The 24,307-nt window shown below is 44.9% G+C and overlaps 1 protein-coding gene across 1 annotated transcript in view; it reads right to left on the reverse strand.

Moving 5' to 3' along the window:
* The window catches only part of LOC138567860 (uncharacterized), a 330,507-nt gene that overhangs the window by 46,424 nt on the left and 259,776 nt on the right, over positions 1-24,307 (reverse strand). The window contains exons 6-8 of the mRNA XM_069646349.1: positions 14,284-14,509; positions 13,264-13,321; positions 12,778-12,920 (exon numbers count right to left, since the gene is read on the reverse strand). Of these exons, the coding sequence (XP_069502450.1) occupies positions 12,778-12,920; positions 13,264-13,321; positions 14,284-14,509 (427 nt within the window). The remainder of the gene's footprint in view (positions 1-12,777; positions 12,921-13,263; positions 13,322-14,283; positions 14,510-24,307) is intronic.

Consider the following 24,307-nt stretch of genomic DNA (forward strand, 5'->3'; position numbering starts at 1 on the left):
TGTTTGGGCCCATGCAGCTCTTTTGAAAGTACCCTTTCCCAGCACACTCGCAAATCATCGGTAGGACGCTGCCCAGTATCCTGGCACTGACCACTCTGGGTATAGCGAAGAATCAATCCATCCTTCTAGATTCAATACACATTGCCAGGGCCCATTATAGTGTGCTGCCCATCAGTGTGCACCCCTGGCATTCATACATTTGCTTACATCGTCAGTTCGGCCGTCAGATGCTGCCCAGTGTACTGGCATGGCACCTTCTCTGGGTACAGTGTAAGCTGGCACTGCACTTGTCCAGCACATCTGCAGATGATCCCAGGACCCTGCATGGTTTGTGCCTTAGCCCCGCCACTGTCCGGGCTTTGCCCTCTCCCTGGGCTGTTCCTGGCAGCTGACCAAGCCAACCACACACCACATCCCAACCACAACAAGTGACATAAAGAGCAGAGTTCAAGGTTTTAGTTGGGTGGTAGGTTAGGTAGGCAAAGACGCTCGGGTATAATTAGTCGGTCTATCAGCAACTGTGGCAGTACAGGCAATAAGTTGTTGAGGTTTTAGATTGCTGTCAAAGAGTACCCCAATTTGGTGAGCATTGTGATGAATGGCAGAGAGAGACAGTAAGAAACAGAAGATGATAATCCATGGGTTAAGGGCAGGAAGAAGAAGAAACTGTTAGTGTAATTATCAAAAAGGTGATAGGAGCAGCGCTGGCCAATGGGCCGCCTCTCGCTGGGTCCGAAATCCGGCATCAGATATCTAGCCGGATCTTGAGATCTGGTTTGCCTCTGTCCCAGCAAACAACCCACACAACAAACCAAAGCACTCGCTGTGCAGGTATGGAGTGGGGGTGCAGAGCAGCACAGAGCACATTGGCGCCAGGAGCACTCTTCAGCATAGGATGGTTCAAGCTCCTCTCATCGTAACTGCTTTTTCCTCACCTCATCCGCTGGCGTTCAAAGGCACCCCTCCCCACGGCACCTGTGTCCGAAGAACTGGCTGGAATGTGCAAGAGCTGGTTCAGGCAGTCGTGGTGGGGACGTTGCAGGCTGGCCGGGGTTGAAGTGGCTAGAGCACAATAAATCAAAGGGCGATGCTATTGTTAACCCATAGAAGCTGCCAGAGCTGCCAACTGGCCAGCGGGAGCCTTTGCTGGGCAGGGGAGAAATGTTGCATTCTGGCATCCTTGCTAGTGTACCAATGTGATAATGTGCCACTGTAATAGTTTACCACTGTGATATGTTGCCACTGTGATACTTGGCCACTGTGATATCTTGCCACATGTATGGTCTGCCACTGCGCTGGTTTGTCACTTTGTTATTCTACTAATATGCTACTTTACCACTGTGATATTTTGCCAATTTGATATTTTGCCACTGTGATAGCACATGCACTTTGATAGTTTGACACTGTGACAGTTTGACACTGTAATAGTTTACCACTGTGATAGTTTGCCACTGTGATAGTTGTCCACTGTGATATTTTGCCAATTTGATATTTTTCCACTGTGACGTCATAGACACTGTGACAGTTTGACACTGTAATAGTTTACTACTTTCATAGTTTGCCACTGTGATAGTTGTCCACTGCGATATCTTGCCACATATGGTCTGCCACTGTGCTGGTTTGCCACTTTGTTATTCGACTAATGTGCTTCTTTACCACTGTGATATTTTGTTAGTCTACCACTGTGATAGTGTGCCCTACTGTTGGCAATCTGGGATGGGAATATCCAACATTTGAATACATTTACCACTGGGATATACTGCCCCTGAGGCACTCTGCCACTGAGCTAATCTGCCACTGGAATAAAGAGCCAGGCTAAAGGTCTCTGGTGAAATAACCTGGCCAGAGTGATACCGTACCACTCTAATAATCTGCCACTGGGACTTTACTTTCACTTTTGCCAACCTGCCATTGGGATATCAGGCCACCCTTATAAACTTTCATTGTGATAGTTGACCACTTTGATTTTTTTACCAGTGGGTCAATTTGCCACCATGTTCATTTGTTGTTGGGATAAGAGGTGGCTCAGGGAGGCAACAAAGGACTCAACAAAGGCAGCAAGCTAGTCCCACAATGAGGAGCCGCTGCAGCATGCCCTATGATGAGGAGCACACTGATTCTTGGAGTAGAGAACCCACGTTAGTCCTAGTAGCAAACAGAGCCCGAAAGGTCTAGATGGAAGACAATGGGCAGCAGCGAAAGATGATCCAGCCTTTCCTGCTGGATCAGAGGGAGGAAGAGCGTGAGACAGGAGTCCCCTGGATTGAGAGGCCAGAGTCTTGCCTTTTGAAGATGTTAAGAAAGCAGCAGAGCCCTACAGCAAGGATCTTGAGGACAGTATCTCCCTTCTCAAGGACGTGCCTCTAGGTAGCATTCAAGGGCATTTTCTGGGTAGGATCTGAAGCAGTGGCTCATTAGCACAGCAGATACATACACCCAAGACCTCCAATAAGCCTCCATGCATCACTGAATGTTTTGGCAGGCATAATTCTATAATGGCAGGCCAGCCAACCTCGCTTTCCTGAGCATTCACGTAGGGATGTGGAGGTGTGGGAGACCCTCATCCACTCAAAAAGGGATGCCGCACAAAGACACATAAAGGGTGGCTTGGTAGGCGATGACAAGATAATTCATAGGGAGAATGCCAATCTAGGACATTCCTTGTGGTCCAATCTTACGACTGAACATCGAAATAGCTGGGATGTAGGACCATATGTGGTCATTTGGCTGCCAACGAGTTGAAAAGGTTATGGGATGGTGTAGCAAAAAATGAAACAGATAGCTGCTTTAGGCTCCCATTTGCTGTGTCCGCCTGCCCGCCCCTCCCCTCCTGCTTTAAATGGAGGGGGAGAGGGCCGAGAGGCGAAGCCGACGAGAGAAGGCCAGGAGAAAAGGCCTCCTGTGCTCTTTGCAGCTCTTCGCTGCTCGTCTGCCGTTTGCCCGAAACCTACGCCGCACCCAGAAGGTAAGAAGCTCTACCCTTGCAAGCTTCTCTCCAACCCCTGCACCACCTCAAGGCGCTTCAGGTTGCGCGCCCGTACTTTGAAAGCCGCCTTCAGCACACAGCCCATTCCCACGAGCAGCCGTAATACGCGGCTATGCTCACGCACTGTACAACCCTCCTCACTCGCTGATAAGGCCAGGCACCCCCGCAAAACCTCAAAGCCTGCATCCACCTCAAGTACTACCAACACAGCCACCAACAAAGTACTTAACTTTTCGTATAATTATACCGCCTCCATAACCAATGTGATTACAAATATGTCCACCACCGCTGAAAATGTGACCCCCAGTTTAAAATCTGTGATTAGCAATTCTTCTACCACCATTTTGAATGCTAGTGTGCCAAATGCTATACCACATGTGTCCACCACTTCTGAAAATGAGACCCCCAGTATAAAATCTGTGATTTGCAATTCTTCTACCACCATTTTGAATGCTAGTGTGCCAAATGCTATACCACATGTGTCCACCACCTCTGAAAATGTGACCCCCAGTGTAAAATCTGTGATTAGCAATTCTTCTACCATCATTTTGAATGCTAGTGTGCCAAATGCTATACCACATGTGTCCACCACTTCTGAAAATGTGACCCCCAGTATAAAATCTGGGTTGTGCATCTCCCCTAACACCCAGAGCTCAACCCCCCCCCTCCACCAAACCCTCTCTCATCATGAACCCCTTCTCAGGCACTACTGAACCCCACATGAAATGCGCCATGATTAACGCTAGGTCCATCAATGCCCACGCCCTATGACCTACTAACCTCCCACAACCTAGATCTACTCATGATCTCAGAAACATGGCTACATGAGGCCTCCGGCCCGGCACTATCCCTCGCCCTATCCCCTGGCTATTCCATAACTAGACAAGACCGCCTCTCCAAAGGTGGAGGTGTAGCAATTATTGCCAGAGACTCGCTCTCTATCAGAAAGATAGAGAAATCCCTGACCAACAACAACAGCGACTACCTCCAAGTTAAAATAACCCTCTCTCCCCATTGCACCATTACTGTGCACACCATCTACCGCCCTCCAGGTCCAAAAGGAGACTTCCAAGCCTCTCTCATCCACCTCCTCTCTGACAATCTCAAAAACAGTCTAAAGCCATTCTCCTCGGGGACGTCAATCTAGGGCTCCGGGATAGTAAGGACGTAGCAGCCAAATCCCATGACTCTGCCCTCAATGCTCTAGGCTACAAGAACACCATCCTTAGCCCTACTCACACTCAGGGCAGAACGCTCGACTGGATAGCACAGCATAACTGCCCACTCATCATCACAGGTAACAATCCCACCCCGTGGTCTGACCACCACATCATCACCTTTAGCATCCTCACCACTAGCTCCCCTGCTGCCCCCTTGCCTCAACCGCTCCCACCTTGCCTCGCCAGAAGCTCCCGCCAGCTCACTAAGGAAAGGCTACTGCCCTTCCTCCAAGGCCCAGCCTTCAGACCACCTTTTTCATCAGACCCAGAAACACTCGCAACAACCTATGATACTGTCATCAAAGCAGCTATCAACTCCATTGCCCCTCTCAAACCCTGCAAATCCAAACCCACTACCCATTCCAACTCTTGGTTCACCCCTGAGCTCCTCACACTCCGCAACGAGAAAAAAGCCGCACTCACACAGTGCCAAACGTCCCACTCGGAAAAAGACAAGATGATCTTTAAAGCCCTATCCACCAAATACAAAAAGGCAATCACCCAAGCAAAGGCCAAATCCTTTGAATCCAGAATCTCGGAAGCCCAATCTAGCACAAAAGAAATCTTCGCCATTTTCAGAGAGCTCGAGACACCCACTCCCGCCCCCCAGAATTTCACCAAAGACAAAGACTGGTGTGACAAAATACAAATGGCCATGCAAACCAAATTAAGCCTCCTCAAAAGCAAAATACTAGCCACTAAACAAGCCCTACCCAGTATGCATATCCCTATCCCATCACCTGCCCCGGATCACCCCCTACCCTTCTCCTTCAAACCCATCCAAGAAAAAGACATCATCAACATTATGAGGAACATCAAGCCCTCTAACTGCAAAGGTGATGCATGCCCAGCCTCCATTATCAAAGACTGCACGGAAGCGCTAGCGCCCTTCCTAACAGCCTTTGTGAATGCCTCCTTTACCACAGGGAAAGTCCCTGCCTCCCTCAAGGAAGCTTGGGTCCGCCCTCTTTTGAAAAAACCAACTCTCGATCCCACCTCCCCCAACAACTACAGACCTATCACCACTGTCCCATTCCTCCTCAAAATATTGGACAAAGCAGCCTACTTGCAGGTCCAGCACTTCATTGAAGAGAACAAACTCCTTGGACTCCGCCAATCTGGCTTCCGCCCCAGACACGGGACCGAAACCGCCCTACTTGACTTGAAAAACCAAATGGACGATGCTAGGGACATGGGTAAACCAGCACTTCTCCTACTCCTTGACCTATCCGCAGCATTCGACCTCGTGGATCATGGCGTCCTATGCCACCACCTTTCCTCCACCGCCAAATTCTCCCCAGAGGCCACAGCTTGGATCACCTCCTTCTTACAAGACAGAACCATGCAAGTATTCTCTGACCTAGCCGCCGCATCACCAACTATTATACTTTGTGGTGTACCCCAAGGCTCCTGTCTCTCCCCCACCCTGTACAACATCTTCACACGACCCCTCTTCCTCATCCTCGACGCTATGGGCATCTCATACACCAACTACGCCGACGACACTCAGATCCTCCTCACTCTCACAGGTAACTATGACACCGACTCCCTGACCCTCAACAACCTCTACAACACCATCCAAGCCTGGATGGCTGACAACGGACTATGCCTCAACTCTGACAAGACGGAACTCCTCCTGGTAGGTTCCCCCGACACGCTAAAAAACCTAGATGCCCAATTCAGCCACTTCACCATTGACTCCATTAAAATCCCGGTCTCCGATTCTGTCAAAACTCTGGGAGTCTACCTGGACTCCAGCCTATCCATGGATAGACAAGTCAACGCAATAGCATCCGCAGCTGTATATCATGCTAAACTTATCAACGCAATCAGACCCTTTCTATCCAAAGAGAACTGCACCAACATAACCAGAGCCATCACCGGCACCAGGCTAGACTACTGCAATGTACTCTTTCTAGGAACCTCCAACAAAAACTTAGAGAGACTACAAGTAATACAGAACAATGCTCTCCGGGCAGCCCAAGGCATTGCTAAAAGAGAACACATCTCTGAAGCCAGAAAACTAGCCCACTGGCTCCCAATAAAGGAAAGGATCGTATTCAAAGCCCTGACACTGACCCACAAGTGCATTCACTTCACTGCTCCTGCATACCTTTCTCAAAGGATCCACCCTGTCTCCACTACCAGGCCAACCAGATCCCCGTACACCAACATGGTCTCTGTGCCACTAGTAAAAAGAGTAAAAGCGGGTGGATCCAGCTTCCCCTATCGCGCGCCCACCCACTGGAATGCCCTACCTCCCACTATCCGTGGCGAGGATTCCCTCACCACCTTCCGCAAAACACTCAAAACTACCCTCTTCACATAAGGACCGACACATCAGCACGAATACTTATCATATATGTTGTAATATACGACCAAATGCAATATTTGTAACAACAGTATGATTTCTTGTACTATTCATAATGTGTCAACAATCGCTATCATATGTACCATGTAACTAAGTTATTGCAAGTAACAACGCCTCAATGCCCCTGGGCTGCTTGCGCGCTATATAAATATAAATAAATAAATAAATAAATATGTTGTGAAGTTGTCTCACTGTATGTAAATAATTATGGCCATGCTTGCTATTCATAGAGAGTAGGGTGTTCATTGTGTATGATGTAGTATCCAAAGACACAGTGTAATATAGTTCGTAGCAGGGTGTCATAGCCTGCCTGATTGTGTATGATGTACTATAGTTCCATGTGGAATGTCACAGTGCACTATAGTTCTAAGCAGGGTGTCATAGCCTGCCTGATTGTGTATGATGTACTATAGTTCCATGTGGAATGTCACAGTGTACTATAGTTCTAAGCAGGGTGTCATAGCCTGCCTGATTGTGTATGATGTAGTATAGTTTTATGTGGAATGCCACAGTGTAATATAGTTCTGAGCAGGGTGTCATAGCCTGCCTGTGGGCAGAGAATGTTTACTCTTAATGTTGCTTCTATTACTATTTGCACTAGCCAGCCAGGTGTAAGTTTGAGTTTGGGGTCTGTACTTCCTTACCTGTAATAAAGGTTATTTTATCTCACTGAAAACTGCGTGGGACTATTCTTCATTGGCGACAAGGATCTTCTGGCAGACCCCCAGCACTGCAGACTAATGGATTAGCAGCCTATTTGCTCTGCAGTTACAACCTTGAAGTCGCTTCGCCATCCGGCGTTTGCAGCAGCCGACGTGGGTGCTACAAGGAGTGACTTGCCTTCACATATTCACCTCCAGACTGGGAAAAGCGTCAAGCCGCTCCGCCTTATATTCCCTAATTAAGGCATTTGTAGCGGCCCACATTGGGCAAGTATAGCAACAGTGACAGTGTGCGCATACGTTTGCATTTACCATGCAAAACGTTATTGGGCTACAAAATCAAAATATTAAGTATACACTAAGCGCATCAGCAAGCAAAACAAATACTGCAGAAAACAAGGAGAACGAAGTGAATGATCACTTGATTTACATATACAAAATAAACTAAACAAGTGCAAAGTAGACAGCACTTATCTTCAAGGAGAAATGCACCAAAAGTGAGAAATATCAGCAAGCAAAACGTATTGCTAAGAGCAAAGTGTAAGTGTAAGAACTAAATAGAAGTTTTACCTAAGTATGCAGAAGAACTAAGCAAGTGCAAAGCAGAACATGGCCATGACAGGTGTGCCGGGACCTTCACTGTTTATGGCATGCCCAGGAAACCCAAAGGTGAAGTGGCCTCAATGGAAAAAAGGGCTTCAACATACATTAGGGCAGCATGCAGTAACTCATACTAAATGGAAAGAAAGGTAGGTTTGGTAGCGAAGAAACAGCCCATAATCTTCAAGGATATCCGGGAAGAGTATGGGAGCAGGTGGCGTTTGATGTTTTGGGTCCAGTGGAAATGGGCTATGGGAAAGGAAGGTTCATATTGGTAATGGCTGATACATTCTCCCGCTGGTGCGAGTATAGGATAGTTAGAGACATAGATGGAGGTAGTATTGTTAAGTTTTTACGCAAGGTATTTAGGAGAGAAGGATTTCCCAAGTATATTCTGACGGACAATTCTCTTCAGTTTACGGGAGGATGCTTTAAAGAATATGTGAGGAATTGTGGCATAATACATAAGAAGGCTGCATTGTTCCATCCCAAAGGGAATGGGTTGGTGGAAAGAATGAACAGATGTGTTATGGAGGGTGTTTGATTGGAGAAAGCGTGTGGTGTGAGTAGGCGTTTGGCAGTAGAAGAAAGAATGGGTGCGTTGGGAATGGCACTACATTCTGTTACAAGAGTTTCACCATTTGAATTGATAAAAGGGCGCAAAGAATATTCTTTGCTGTGTCCCCCTTGGATGGAAAGGGGATTGGAATCAGATTGCGAGATTGAAAAGTTGAGAAAAGATCTCAGAAATAAGAAAGAGCAGTTTGTTATGATGGAGAACCGTAGACGAGGGAATAAGGAACTCAGAGTGGAATGTGGGGATCGGGAAGGTGGTGATCAAGAAGAAGGGCGATCCATTGTATTCAGATCCTGTACTTGTGGTAGCAGTGATGAGGGGTGCTATGAGGGTGAGTGGAGGACACGTTTGGAATAAAAATAGAATCACTGTGGTAAGAAGATCGTGTGGGTAACAAGAGAGGGAGATACGTTATGAAGTTGTCTCACTGTATGTAAATAGTTATGGCCATGCTTGCTATTCATAGAGAGTAGGGTGTTCATTGTGTATGATGTACTATAGTTCCATATGGAATGTCACAGTGTACTATAGTTCTAAGCAGGGTGTCATAGCCTGCCTGATTGTGTATGATGTACTATAGTTCCATGTGGAATGTCACAGTGTACTATAGTTCTAAGCAGGGTGTCATAGCCTGCCTGATTGTGTATGATGTACTATAGTTCCATGTGGAATGTCACAGTGTACTATAGTTCTAAGCAGGGTGTCATAGCCTGCCTGATTGTGTATGATGTAGCATAGTTCTATGTGGAATGCCACAGTGTAATATCGTTCCGAGCAGGGTGTCATAGGCTGCCTGTGGTCAGATAATGTTTACTCTTAATGTTGCTTCTATTACTGTTTGCACTATCCAGCCAGGTGTAAGGTGGAGCTGGGGGTCTTTACTTCATGACTTGTAATAAAGGTTATTTTATATCACTGGAAACTGCGTGGGAGTATTCTTCACTTCCAAACTACTCTCCAACACACATTATGAGTGAAGCACTTTGCATAGAGACAACATGTGGTGCTCAAGGAGTACCCCTTTCCTTGTAGCCATGTGGCCAACTAAGGGCAGCACAGACAGGGTTGCAAATGCAGGTGAATTTGAACTATGTACCCAGTCAATATAGCAGTAAGTGAAAATGTCTTCTTAATTTCATCAAAATTAAATCTGAATTTAAGGGTACGACGGTTGGGGATTGGTTTTCAGAGAGGGGGTGGGGGGTGACAAGTTGTATTAGCAAACATTGAAGGACGCAACAAGGCGGCCGGAAATAATCAGTCTTTTTTGCATGCAGGCTTTAATAGTTGAGGATATCACATAACTCTCAATATATTGGCAGGAAATAACATTGTTGGGGGGAAACAATATTTTTCTTTCTCCCACTTACCAGCAGTTTCTATCCATTTTCTAGGACTGGAGTTTGTTCATATAATAATACCAGTCCTAGAATACAATAAGACTGCTGTTTTATAGGAGAAAACTAATATTGTTGGTCCCAACAATGTTTTTAGGGAGAGGTTATGACGAGGAACCTTTCAGTAGAAGTCCCTCTGATAGCAAATGTAATATCCAAAACAACCGAAAAAATCCAGAAATCAATGGGACTAATAGGGTTAGCTGAAAGGGGGTTGAAATACATTTCTGACCTAACACTCAGCATACCTCACCCCAGCTTGTTCCCACCCACCCCTCCATCTCACTGCAGCTTACTCCCACCCACCCTAGTACACCTCAACTGACCCACACCCACTCACTCATCCAAGCTGACCTTGGCCTATGCTCACCCACCCAACATACGACACCCTTGTTTACCCCATCAGCAAAGCCACCCCAACTTATTCTCACCAACCCACCCTAGCTCACCCAAGCTTATCAAGCTTTCCCCAGTTTAACTCCACCATCCCCCAGCTCATCCCAGCCCATTAGCTCACCTCAGCTTATTATCACCCACCCACTTTTGCTCACCACAGTTTAACCCCACCCTAGCTAACACAGCTTTTGCTCAGCCACGAAAACCCATCAAGGTTTATCTCCACCTATCCGCTTTACCTCATCCCACTTACCCCATCCACCCACTCAAATCCCAGGCTGCACAGCCCACCACCTAATTCACCCCAGCTTACCATACCACCTTAGCTAATCACAGGTTACCTACAAATCTCTCCCTATCTCAACACTGTTCTACCACCCACACCCTTGCTCCTCTAGCTTAGTTCTCTTAACACTCATTCACCCTTGCCCACCCAATCCTACCAGCAATTCTTGCCCACCCCAGCCTACCAACAACCCTTGCTCTCACCAGTTTATGACACCCACACAGCATACCGTTAGCACCCACCAAACGTTGCTCAGCCAAGTATACAACCACACACTAACTCTAGCCAATCCCAGCTTATGTCTCACCCGCCAACAATAGCCTACCTCACCCTAACCCCACTCATCTACCTTTGCTCACCAAGCTGACCGCAGTTTACAGCTCACTTCAGTTTACAAAGCTCATCCTAGATCAAATTCTCTCCACAGCTCACTTACATTCACTGTAGCTCTTATTTGTTCACCCCGTTTACCATACCAACCCACTCTTGTTCAGCTCTGATTACCCATACGCACCCTATCCCACCCCAGCTATGCTTACCGCCACCCACTCGCCATAGCTCGCCCCAGCTTATAACCCTTGCTCACCCCAGCTTACCTCCCAAACTCACTAACACTTGATCAGCCCAGCTTAAAACCATCACCCACCTACCCTTTCCCACCTTAGCTTACATATGGCTCATACCCAGCTTAACATCCCCACTCCAACCATAACCCACCCGCCCTGGCTCCCCTAGTTTACTGCCATCACCCAACCACCCTTGCTTGGTCTAGCATAACCCCAACCATGCACCCTTGTTCATCCCAGCAAATGCTCATCTCTCTGGGCTGGACTACTGCAACAGCCTCTTTCTAAATCTGCCTGCTTCTACTCTCCGCCCTCTGCAACTCATCCAGAACAGGACTGCGAGACTTGTCCTTGGCCTCAAGCCCAGGGATCGTATCTCTCCAGCACTGAAATCTCTGCATTGGCTCCCAGTGGCTGCAAGGATTAAGTTCAAGACCCTCTGCATTGTCCACAAGACCTTCTGGGGCCTGGGGCCTCAATACCTCCAACTCTCTCTTCGTAAATACCTTCCTACTCTAACTCTTTGCTCCTCCACCTCCAACTCCCTCAGGGTCAGTCGCTTCTCCAAGCAATGAGTTGGTGGTAGATCTCTTTCTTCGGCTGGGGCCTCCCTCTGGAACAGTCCCCCTGCATCGCTAAAACTCAAGGAGAACCATCTCTCGTTCCGGAAGCACCTCAAGACCTTCTTCTTTACTTCTGCCTTCTCTCTTCCTCTCCCCCGCTGATTTCCTGTCAGATACTGCACTAGTCACCTGGCTACCCTCTGATTACTGGCCCAGGTCCCTACCCGCCCAGCAGCACACCCGCACTGCCTCCCGGCAACCCTTGCACTTGGGTCTGTATCTGTAAACATACAGTCCCCCTACCTGCACTTTTGGACACCTTCTGTCTGCACCTACCCTTGCACCTGCCACCTGCTGGCCGCACTTCTTGTTATTTTTTTGATCCAATGTACAGCACTGTCCCCTCCCCTTCCCCTGGCACTTTTCCCCTACCCCTCCCCTGCACCTGCACGATCTCAATGTCACTTGGCCTAGTAAGATCGTTGTCTCTGTCATCCCTCTGTTCCCCCTTCCTTGCCTCGTCGCGCCTTGAAACACTTGTGTATAGCCATATTATATAATGCCATATCATATCATATCCACCCATCCTTGCTTTGCATGAGTGTTTTAAGGCTGTAAGTGTACTGTTCCACTTAAGTCCTCCCAGTGGCGTTCCTTATACAATGAAAGCTGAGTGTCCTGCAACTTGGCTGGATTTGCAATCTTCTGGCAACTCTTAATAGAAAGGTAATTTAGCCAGACCTTTTTAGGGTGAGCTATCAAGAATGGTGAATACTAAGAAATATACATTTCATGGGGTTCTCTAAAGTGTAGTAATGCTACAGAAATGTTATCTGTACATCACGGCTTTTGGACAGAAACCCCTACCCCAGCTGCGAAGGCAGTTGATCAGGAGGAAATGGTAAGCCATTGAGTACAATCCCTGAGAGGGCAGGGCTTACCCGCTAAACCAGCGTTCCTTTCGTGGATCCAGTTGCATCCTGTACGCAGAGCACTGCATTGCGGCTCTAAGATATCCTCTGTGTCCCCAACCATCTTACCCTGCACCCAACCACTCAATTTCCCCAGACCTCCTGCCACTCAGTATCCAGGTCCTCACCCTCCTATTGTACCACTAAGCCCCACTGGTGCACAGTGGTGAGGGATCTCTTACCTCTATGTTGGAGGTTGGCATCCCACTCTAATTCTTGCTGTGGCCTCCATACCACCTCCTCTGGTAGAGATCGCCTGGTGGTGGTGAAAGGGTCCTGCAGCTCAGGCAACTCGGCCTGATACTCAGGTCCCAGGTTTATCTGACTGACAGAAGGAATACAAATGAGAGAAGGGTCACAGGAGACATTGCAAGTGCGTGGAAACCCAAGGATACTCTGGAGCCATCATGTAAACAAGTTCAGCCTACCAGTCTATACCATTTATTTTCAAGTTAGGTGCTTGCTGTATACCTTGCATGTTCATGGGAAATTACATGTTTAGGAGCAAACAGAGCTATTTCCTCTCTTCAAACCCTATTATCATTCTCATTGGTCAGAGCCCAGATGTCTTGATAGAGGATGTATATATCTAACACATATCATCACGCACCTTCTTAGAGTGGATTAAAAACTGCATACAGTGATATTGTCAGGTGTAATTGACTTACGGTACCGCTGCCCCATAAAGGTGTGCTGCTTCCTCAAACTGGTTGCACTGGTAGCCTGCTGTAATCAAAACAAAATAAGGAAAGATGATTGCATGAGAGGTCTGTGTGCAGAAGCCATCCTTCCCAACAAGTGTCAACCCTAAGTTTATCACCTCAAGGTATAAGCTCAGTTGCACAACTAATTAATCACTTTTATATATCGAATTTAAAACACAATTGTTACCGATCTACACAGAATAACAAATGCAGAATATAAATGCCTAGACACAACAGTATAGCATCCCCAGAAGACAACCCCTTTATGACCACAGGATACTAGCATCAATACCAAACAGCATAATGCCAACACTTAATCCTGATCACTCAAAGATAACAAGCTCATAACAGACATATCTCATAATCCCTAGATGCCAGATGCAAAACCTAGTCTCTTCAATTTACCAGCTGACGAGCACAAGCACTGAGATCATACCAACTAAAGTAACATGCTAAAATGCCAACTGCTAAAAAACAAGCACCTAGGCATCTAAAGATACTATATAAATAGCAGAAACCTGTTAACCTTCCCAAGACATCAATAGGAGAACTTCAACACTTAACCACCCCTTAATATCAACCAAAAAACAGAATCATCTAACCATCACAGATATCAACTGCAGCAACGCTGTAGCACCGCAAGATACTGGCTAAAGGAATTCAATATCCAACCCCTCCCAAATACCAAACACATAACAACAACATCTGCCCACCAAAAGATACTAGCTAGAGAAGACCAATACCCCAGGTTACCAGCTACAGAGCGGGAACTCCTAAGTACCCCTAAATAGTAACTGTGCTGTCATAGCAACTCCTAGGCATCCTTACTTACCAAGTACAGAACAGGAACACTTTTCCACCAGGATGTAAATTAAAGGGCAGACACCTAAGTAGCTAAGCTATCAATGCCTGGTTTCCAACTCCCAATGCACCGCTGAAGGAAGTGTTGACAGTCAAAAATATGACACTATCAGAATGACTTACGTGCCAAGGCCAGGCTGTCCGTTGGAGGAGAAACTGGTAAACTGATGTCCCAGAGATCACTAAGGAGGTTAGCGAAGAGACCGGTTCCTCTGCGAAGGGGGTTCAGCATCGGGCACGGTGTGTACTTCAAGCCCCTTGTGGAGCAGTCTACCTGGGACTTCATTAGTCGCAAACAGCTGCTGAATGGTATTCCAGTGTAGTAGGATGTCAAGGGGCATGGACTGACCTATCGAGGACCAATAGAAGCGTGATATAAACCGTTAGCTGCTAATTGGATTACACAGAATTTACAGATCTTGAGGAGCAGAGCTCTCCTCTACTCATACCGATCGCACAAGGACTTTCAGTGGGGCTGTGCATACATACAACTGGTTCAAGCCTCAGCACTGTGTGCTCTAAAGGAATGGAAAATAGGGGACGTCTGCGTGCCTACGAGGGAAGGTTTATTTCCTTGGTGTTGAGTTCATCGGTCATCGATGTACGGGAGATTCGGTTGGGGAAGGTTACTTTTGGCCTACTACGTGACAGGAGTACATTTTCATTGGCATCTGGCACATATTGTCCGAGGAGCTGGATCTTTGTAGCAGGTGGGAATCTTGTGGAATATTGGTGACTGGAATGGCATTTTGCGCTCTGTGATCTGGGTGCACTGGGTTGCATCTCCACCAGTGAGGTACTTTGGGTGTGGCTGGAGGAGTTTGCGAGTACTCTGGTTAAACACTCTGCTTGCTGGGGTGACAACATAGTAGGGTGCAGTGCATAATTAAGTCACACATTTTGAGGGCTGCTTAATGGCTCTTAAGTCATCCCAGAGCGGAACGCTAGGTGATTCCTTAAGAAAGTGTTAGATTGTGAAATTAGGCCTTTTCTGTGAAAGGAATGATTGTGAGTTGGAATGATGTTGTGTGTGCATGCATTGGATGCATGTCGTGGCCTCTGTGTAGGTTATGTTTACAGACAGAAGTTATCCTTGACACATTGCACTGTTATTAGGAAATGCTGTTTGTAACAATATTTTATCTCCACAGGCACGACCAACTATTGCAAATGTTAGGGATACGGCATGGGCTTGTTAAGTGATAGTTTGAAAGGCCTACATTTGCTGTGTTTTCAATGTCTACTTATTGCAGGTTGAGTTGGTGGAGATGCTAATATGTGCTGTGTAACACATGCAATGCTTGGGGAAGGTAGTGTGCTTGAGCAGAAGAGGTGTTGGTCACCTATCACCACAGCCAGAAGAGGTGTTGTTCACCTTAGTGATATGTAGAGCAAGTTGCAGAGCAGGTGTTGGACACCTATCACCACGGTCAGAAGAGGTGTTGGACACCTAAGTAGTGCACATACCATTTTGCAGACGTGGTGTTGGACACCTAAGTGGTTGCTGTCTCAACAAAAATATGTTGAATGTATTTGTGTAGAATATATATATATAACTTTTGAAAATACCTAGACAAAGCCCAGGAGGGCAAAACACTGGCACGTGCTGTCCAATGGGTTACTGTTGGGTTTATTCTTTCGTGTACGTGAATGTATGGTTATTTTGACTGTTGCTCATCTCAGTAGGCGAGGTTTCTGTGCCTATGTGATCGTGTCTTTTTTTCAAGTCATGAGATTTTCTCAACCATATTAATGATGGTCTTTCTAGTTATGGGTATTTGACTGTTGCTTATTCAAGTAGTCTATGTCAATTGAGCAATGTATCATTTAGATTTTGAATATTGACATACCAATATATTAAATACAAACCTAAAAATCCTTTTGGGTTCATTGTTGTTGAATTCAAGTATCGTTCATTGTGAAACCTTCCATTTTGACCCCTAAGCGCAAAGTGTCTGGACCTTTCCTCTCGTATGGCTGTCTCAGAGTGGTTACTTGATAGTAGACGTGGAGTGAGATGGTCTGGGTGAGTGTGAGGGATGTGTGTGATATTCTTTCAATAGTTGAAGTGTGCCAACTCTCTTCTTATTTCGTGTATTTAGAAGGGTGGTAGTGTGTGGAGTTGATTTGTCCCACTGTCATGTGGGCACATGTGTGTGTGGCATGCAAGGACAGTCTTAGGGTTTTGTTTCTTGGTGGAGCTGGAATGGGAATTTGAGTTTGAGGGATGTACAACTTGTATTGGTGCTATGAGTGTGTGCATGTCTCTTTTGGGTGTGTTCATTTCCTATTTCACATAAGGGGGAGAGATGTGTTGTAGTGTACCTTCTTCCTATCTACTCTGCTCTGTATGGATGTGATATCATGAGTGCCTGTGAGTAGAATGTGGTGTGAGTGTTTGCTACTGGATGTTCTCTGGATGACAGTTGGTGAGAGGCTGACTTAGAGAGAGGGTGGCCGGTGGATGTACGCCTTAACTGCACTGTACCTGAATAAAGAAGACTCCTTTTGTACATGGCATGGAATTCTGAGTGATCTGTGGACCAAGCCACTTTTCAACACCCCTCTTACCAAGACCACACTGCCCATCTCCCACACCGTGCGCGCTGGTCTCCTCACTCGCCCAAGACCCTCATGTGTTGTCCCTGTTCCCCATCATCCCACATTAAATCAGGAAAAGATGAAGGTTTTTAAAAAATCTAAAAATTGTAAAGCCCCACAAAAGCAACAGAATAACGTGTCATGAAAATGTTTGCGCCAATTGCGGCTATAGGTGGATGATACCATTGGGAAACAGGCTGTTGAAATGAGAATTGTGAAGTTCCCCTTAAATGTAAATATAAAAGACCAAGGAAGTTGACAAACAAGGGACACTTTTTCTGGATGTTTCTTGAAAGTCCAAGGCACTGTAACACAATATATGAACCCTGTAGTGGGGGTGATGATTCCCTGGACTTGAGTAATAGCTCTATGTACCCAAGCTTTGGCAACTCAGATGACCATGACCAACAGAGACAAAAACTGAGTGAGGGTAAGGAAGATGAAAGTTGGGTAAAGGTGGATAAGGGGAAATGTCAGAGTTTGAATGACTCACACTCCAAAATAAAGGCGAACAGTGCTCTACGTGCCACCACTAGCTTGTTTAAACAGAGGGAGGAAACCCCAGTAGAACTCCAGAAGGTTTACCCTATGTTTATGACATTGGAGGAAAAGAGAAAGGCGTCTACGCGGAATTCACATGTTAGGGGTTTTGATCAAGACATAAATATCCCGCAACATCAGGTAAATAAAGGAGAAAGTGGAAGCCCGCATTTTAAGAAGGGAAGAGGAAACATCAAAGAACCGGAAAAGGGGAGAGGGAAGAGGGATAGTGACGTTTACTGTGTATACCTGGGCCATCTATTTGAAAGACGAGAAAAGAACCCTTTAAACCGCCAGTACATTTTATCACTCTTCTCCGAAGTTCCAAGCCTGCGACTAGTAAAGTAACGCTATCCAGCAGGTTGAGTTAGTTTATGAAGACTGCGTGGATAGGGTTAAAGTTTGCGCTCACGGTTAATCAAGAATGTAATCTTGGCTGAATGTGAAGAATTGTCATTCCTAGGGTATGAAGTGTTTGAACATTTGGGGCTGGTTGCCTCTGATATGCTCCCCAAGGTAAGATTTGAAGAGGAAACAACCAAAAAATATTTGACGATCAGGTTGTCCAATGAGAGGGGGTACTCAAACCAGGAGGAAAATGTAAAATCAAATGAATTAAAAAGAGAGATCAGCTATGACTGGCCCATGATTGCGGGCACTTTGCACAGAACAGCGCAAGATGGGGCGCAGTATGCATGAGATTCCTGTCTTGGAATTCAAGGGGGTTTACAAATATAATTAAAAACTAAGACAACTTGGAACCTTTTACCATTGTGTGCTTGCAGAAAACCCTCATGACAGATCTACCCATAATGGATAGGTATGCGGTGTATGCTACCAGAGCTAAGCGGGGCATAAAGGGTTGCCCATGTGGAGGGCTGTTCACAGCCTTGAAGCGTAATCATGGTATCATCGGGAAACAGATTGCAACTGAAGGAAGTGATATGCTTGTAGTATTGTAACATGGGGAAATCTGGTATCTAAAGCGCGTTAAAAATGGCTTCTGTTCAACATGTATTTTAAACCTAGTAGTGCTTCACTGGTTGAATTTATAGCTGAATTCTATTATTATTCTTGGTGAAAGCCCTGAAGCGGGAGCTTACACAATAGTAGTTGGGGACTCAAACAGAACATTTCTGGATGGTGACTGCTATTGTAAACCGGACAGGGTGGGTGTCTCGACTAAAAAGAGAGCCAATGGTCACTCAATCAGGCAAGAATAGCAGCAGGGGACCTGGTTCTCCTTAAAGGTATAGCACAGGGAGCTATCCCTCCAAACTTCTCCGTCTTCTCGCGAGCCATGGGAGGATGCCTTGAGATATCACGCACAACCTCAAGTGATCACTGTATGGTGGTTTATGCTGCCCCAACAACTAGACTTAAAACAAATGTAGTAGTGAATTTAAATGTGGTGATTAATCCTAGGGATCACAGTGTGAGATGGCGTCAGAATATTGCATCTCCATTTAATGGGCTAATTGAGGCTCAGTATAATAGTAATGGAAAAGGGTTGCCAGACATTTCGTCGAAAAAAATTGGTCGACCAGACAAATGGTCGAACCAATTTGGTCGAAAACCAAATGGTCGAATTTTTTTAATTTTTTATTTTAACCCTTTTTTTTTTTTTTTTTGGGGGGGTCCCCCCCCCAACCCCCTTTTTTTCTCTAAAAACCCCTTTTTTAACTAAACGAAAACCCGAAAAATAAATATATGAATTAAAAAAAAAATTCGACCATTTGGTTTTCGACCAAATTGCGTCGACCAAATTGCAGTCGACCAGTTTTTTTTCGACGAGTTGACTGGACACCATGGAAAAGCACTGTGCAACCCAATGGAATTCGAGCGCATTATTCATACTACATTGGGAGCAGTAGCGTCTCCTAAGATTTTGTTATTTATTTATTTATTTATATTTATATAGCGCGCAGACAGCCCAGGGGCATTGTGGCGCTGTTACTTGCAGGAACTTAGTTACAGGGGGTACAGGATTGGTAGCAGTAGTTGGCACATTATGATTGCTACAAATATATTAGTCATTACAGCTCATGCATCTTTGGTTATTACATTACAGACAGTTTATTGGCGGACATGGTGCTGCGAAGACCTTATGTGAAGAGGGTGGTTTTCATAGCTTTCCGAAAGGCAGTTATAGGGGTATCTGGTCCACCACAAAAACACGGTTTTGATCTTGAGGTACAGAAGCGTCAGAGAGAGTTATGTATTAATAGAAGAGTTCTGCAAAGAAAGAGGGCGCCACCAATGGCCGAGATTTGTAACCTGAAAACCAAATTCAAAACTAAGATACGTGGACATAGATTTTTGATGTTGATTAACGACGCTGAAAGGATGTTGAGCTGTGTCTTGGGGAATCATCCTGACAAATGTTGGAATCTAATCAAGTCAGGAGGTATCGATTTCTTTCTCCAAACTCAGCCTATAACGGAGGTGATTTGGACTAACCACTTCAAGGAATTATATTCCATTGTAGAAGTGAGCGATTCGTTAGGATATCGGGGTCATGGCTGTTCGGGGCCATTAACTGGGAATTGGATGACATAATTAACTTAACCAAGTAGTAAAAGATCAAATGTCCCAGGCCCTGAGGGTTTGCCAGCCATGACATTAAAATCTGACGTATTATTGTGGGCAAAAATCCTTTCAGCTTTGTTTGGTAATATCCTAGCAACTCAAGTGATTCCACCATCCTGGAAGTTGGCAGTTGTGACCCTAGTGTTTAAGGGGCAGGACACATTCTCCCCCTTAAATTACAGACCAATCTCATTACTGGATGCAACAAATAAAAATCTTTTCAAAAATGCTATTAAATGAACTCCAAACTTGGGTCTTTGGAAACAGATAAACAGGATATTTATCAAGCGGTATTCAAGAAGAGATTTGGTACTGCAATAAATAGTTTTGTAGTCTCCTTGTTGGATAGACAAGTAAGGGTTGATACAGGGAACCTGTACACAATGGATAGATACTAATCGGGGGCTTCACCAAGGCTGTGTCCTGGGCACTTTTTATTTAATTTTTATATTAAAGAAATGGGCTCATGCTGGGACTCAACACGCACTAACCCTCTGCATATAGGAAAAAGCAAAGTGCAATATTTAAACTATGCTGACAACACTATCATTTTTATAAGACTCCAATTGGTCGCCAACGGGTGCTTGACAGTGTGAATGTATATTTGTTAAGACTGGAGCTCAATCTCAATATTCCAAAATCTAAATATTGATTTTGAATGCAGAGAAATCTAAGTGGAAAAACTTTAATTGGAGAATATCAAATCAAACTTTAGAGGTTGTCAATGATTTTAAATACATGGGAAGCTTCATATAATCTAGTAAAACAAAATCAACAATGTATAAGGCTAATAGAGCAACATTTCTAGCGTCTGCTTCTCAGTTGTCTCAATTTGACTATAAATTCAGGAGATTCTCAGCTTGGCCAATGGTTAAACTGTACAGGCAAAAAATAAGCCCAAAACTGGTTTTTGGTGGAGAGAATCTTAATGCGGACACTCCATGGTCTAAATTAGAGGCATTGTTATGGAGGAAAGAGATGCATTCACCGAGCTCTGTCCCAATGGCTGGAACTAGGTACAAACTGGGCCTACTTCCTCTGGGTATGTATGTTGAATGGAGGGTATTGCAGATGTATTCCTCAATCCTGTTGCCCCCTCAAGCATCTTGAAGCTTGAAGACAGAACTGAACAGGGCTACATATAAGGCACTCTCGAACTGGCAACTTAACTGTGACGATTTGTTGGATTGGATAGAGGCCTCTCCTGAGGAGCTTAGTGACAATCTAAATATAGTTGAATTAAAATTGTACAGATGTGAATGGATTAAGAATAGGGATGTTTTAATGAAGTATGGCTGTTTTAACAACCATTTTTTTTTTACTTGAATTTAATCAACATAAAACTTTTTTCAAGAGTCTGCTCTTACATTTCAACTTCTAAGTTTCAATTTCAATTTTCTTTCCGTTCTTCGGGCGGTCCCTCACCCAGATCCAATCTGTACCCTTTCCTTTGTGCCAACTTCTCTCAACCGATCAAAGCGTCAACTAGGTGGATCCTCACTCGGGATCTGTCTGATCTGCTGAAATGCTAGTTCTATTAGTTTAACCATTGCCACGGTCCATCTAGTGGTCTCTGCTGAGATTTACCTGTTCCAGAGTTCTTCTTCCTCAGCCATCCAAGGATTTGCTATAAGTGGGTGGAGATATACACATCTGTTTTGTTTAGTATTTGGGCAGAACATCACCAGATGTTTCAATGTTTCTACCTGCTCTTGATTTTTACAGAGGCTGCTACTGTGTGCAATTCCCGGTGCCCGAATAGACATAATTTCATGAGTATGCAACAGATGTAGTCTTGCTTTCAGGAACAGGCTTCTGTTCCCTTTATGTGGAAATTTTGCACAATAGTTTTACAGACTTTTGAGCTTGTTAAACGTCGGAGGAAGATGTGCTAATAGTTTGTTCGCTGTAGGCTTCTCCAGAATAGCAATCCAGTCCATCTCCTCCATTTTCCGTTTCACTCTGTCTGGATTTTCTTTCAGATCGTTTTCTGTGCAGGCTATCAGACTCAGCATCTGTTTTTGTCTTCCTGCCCATTTTTTTAGAGCAACACAAGATCGAGTTTCAATTTCTTCTTAAATTATGTTATATATGGGTAGCGTATCTGCCATTATGATTTTTCTAAACAGTCTCATGGCGCTTTGATCCACGAGGATGCTAAAGATACCAGAGCCAATTCAAGTCTGATGGCCGGCTTCGATGTTGACTTGGGTAGACCCAATACTGCCTTCCATATATGGTCCTCCAGTTTATTCCAAAGCGACCAAGGTATGTTCAACAATGCTTCCATTCCATGGATGAGTGACGGTACAGCCTTTGTCTTATAGAAGGTTATGGATGGGATTAGCGACAATTTTCAAAATTTGTTATCAACTCGTCTTGTTTGAGATGTTAACCGTTTCGCTTTCTCCCACAACAAATCTTGGGATGTCTTGTCAATCACTGAACTGTCAATGTTAACTCCTAGGTATTTGAAGTGCTTTACAATTTCAATGTTTTTTTCTTCTAGAAACCACTTCTGCTGTTTTGTCATTTTTCTGATTGCTTTCTCTAATTTATGTTGAAGGCCAATTTGGGTTTGATCTATAATGATAACATCGTCTGCGTAGAGAAGTCTATAAATAGCAGTTTTCCCTATTTTTGGAGGAAACGCCCTGATTTTTGATTCCTCAAGCTGATAGTCTCCTAAAAAGGATGTAAAGAGTGCCGGGGCTAATGGGCAGCCCTGTTTCACACCTCTGTTTACTGGAATCTCCTCTGACAAAATCCCTTGGTTGTTCAATTTGACTCAGATCTTGGTTTCAGAGTGGAGTGCTCTTATTGTTTCGAGGATCGATATTGGACATTTCCATTCTATTAGTTTTGACCAAAGCTTTTCTCGATCAATCTTATCAAATGCTTTAGAGAGATCCACAAATGCAAGGTACACCTTTGGTGCTCCTTCCTTTACTTTGGCTTTCAGAATGTTTATCATCATGATGTTAACTGAGGTACTGCCGTTTTTCTGGAATCCTGTTTGGAAATGATCTCTCGATGGTGCATTTTTGGTCCAAATCCTGAAGTGATCCAGCAGGCGAGTCGCATAGATTTTGCCTATAATATCCAGAAGAGCAATCGGCCTATAACTCTCCAGGTCGTCTCTGCTCCCTTTTTTATAAACTGGAACAATTGTAGCTTTCAACCATGTTTCTGGGATCAGTTTTCTTTTGCCACATTCTGCGAAGATCTTACTAATTACTTCTGACCACTCTTTAGGGGACTGTTTCAGGTCCAGGTTTGTCAGTCCATCTGGGGCTCTTGATGTTTTAAGTTTCCTGATTGCTATTTCTATATCCTCTGGATATGATACGTCGACCCAAGTTGTCGTGGTGGCCTGCTCCGTGCTGGGTGCAGATGACTTGGGAGCATCAAATTGTTTCCCTAAGTATGTTCTCCATTTTTGTTCTGACACAGCATTCGACAGTTCCATGGAAGGAGAACTGTTCATCGTTTTTATAAGTGCCCAAAAATCTCCGGATTTTTTGGTGCCCAGTTTTCTCATCATTAGTTCTGCATCGTTTTGGTAAAGTGCTGCTCTGTGGTGCTTATGCCAGTTTTTGTATGTTTTTACTACCAGTTGCCATTTTTCCCAATCTTCCTTGGTGTTAGTTTTTCTAGCAATTTTCCTCAGTCTCTGCACCGCTTTCCTTTTCTCTACCACCAATTTATCATAAGCGTGTTCATGTTGCACCACCTTAGCAATATGCCATTAATAATGGAAGATAATTAGGTTTTTTTTTCACCATTCCTGTGTCCATTTGATCTTCCACTCTGTTCATAAGTGGCTTTAATTTTCCGTACATCTGCATCCGACAGGCGGAGCCGTGATTGTTGATTGTTTACTTCAATATTGGCTTTATAAACCTGTTTTTCAGGTCCCTTTCCTCGCCAAGCACAGTACAGTAGATTGTGATCACTATGTGTCGTTCTTTGCACCTTGAAACTCTGGATAATCGGTATGAGGCCTTCACTGACAAAGATGTACTGTAACGTAGCTTGTGAGTTCAAGCGTTCCCATGTAGGGATAGGGTTTTGTTCCGGGAACAGGGTGGCAATGTTTTGGATGTTCCTCGATTTGATCACCTTATTCCATGCCTTTCCTCGCTGCACTGTCGCTTCTCTTATTCTGTTTTCTGGGACGTCACCAGGATTTACGTTGCAGTTAGCGTTGAAGTCGCGCAAACGATAATTTCCATCTTGTCAAATTCTGCGTATATCTGGTCAATTGTTTCTGCCATTTTTGAGTAAAAGGCTTTTATTGTCATGCGTTGCGGATTCCAATAAGTGTCTATAATTGCTAAGTTGTTGACCTGTTTACGTGCTGGTGCTGATGTTTGGTGAGTCCATGTTGTCAAGGTGACTAACATTTCATAAGATT

The sequence above is a fragment of the Ambystoma mexicanum genome, chromosome 2p (assembly GCF_040938575.1).
Source record: "Ambystoma mexicanum isolate Mex_15411 chromosome 2p, UKY_AmexF1_1, whole genome shotgun sequence".
Classification (NCBI taxonomy): Eukaryota; Metazoa; Chordata; class Amphibia; order Caudata; family Ambystomatidae; genus Ambystoma; species Ambystoma mexicanum.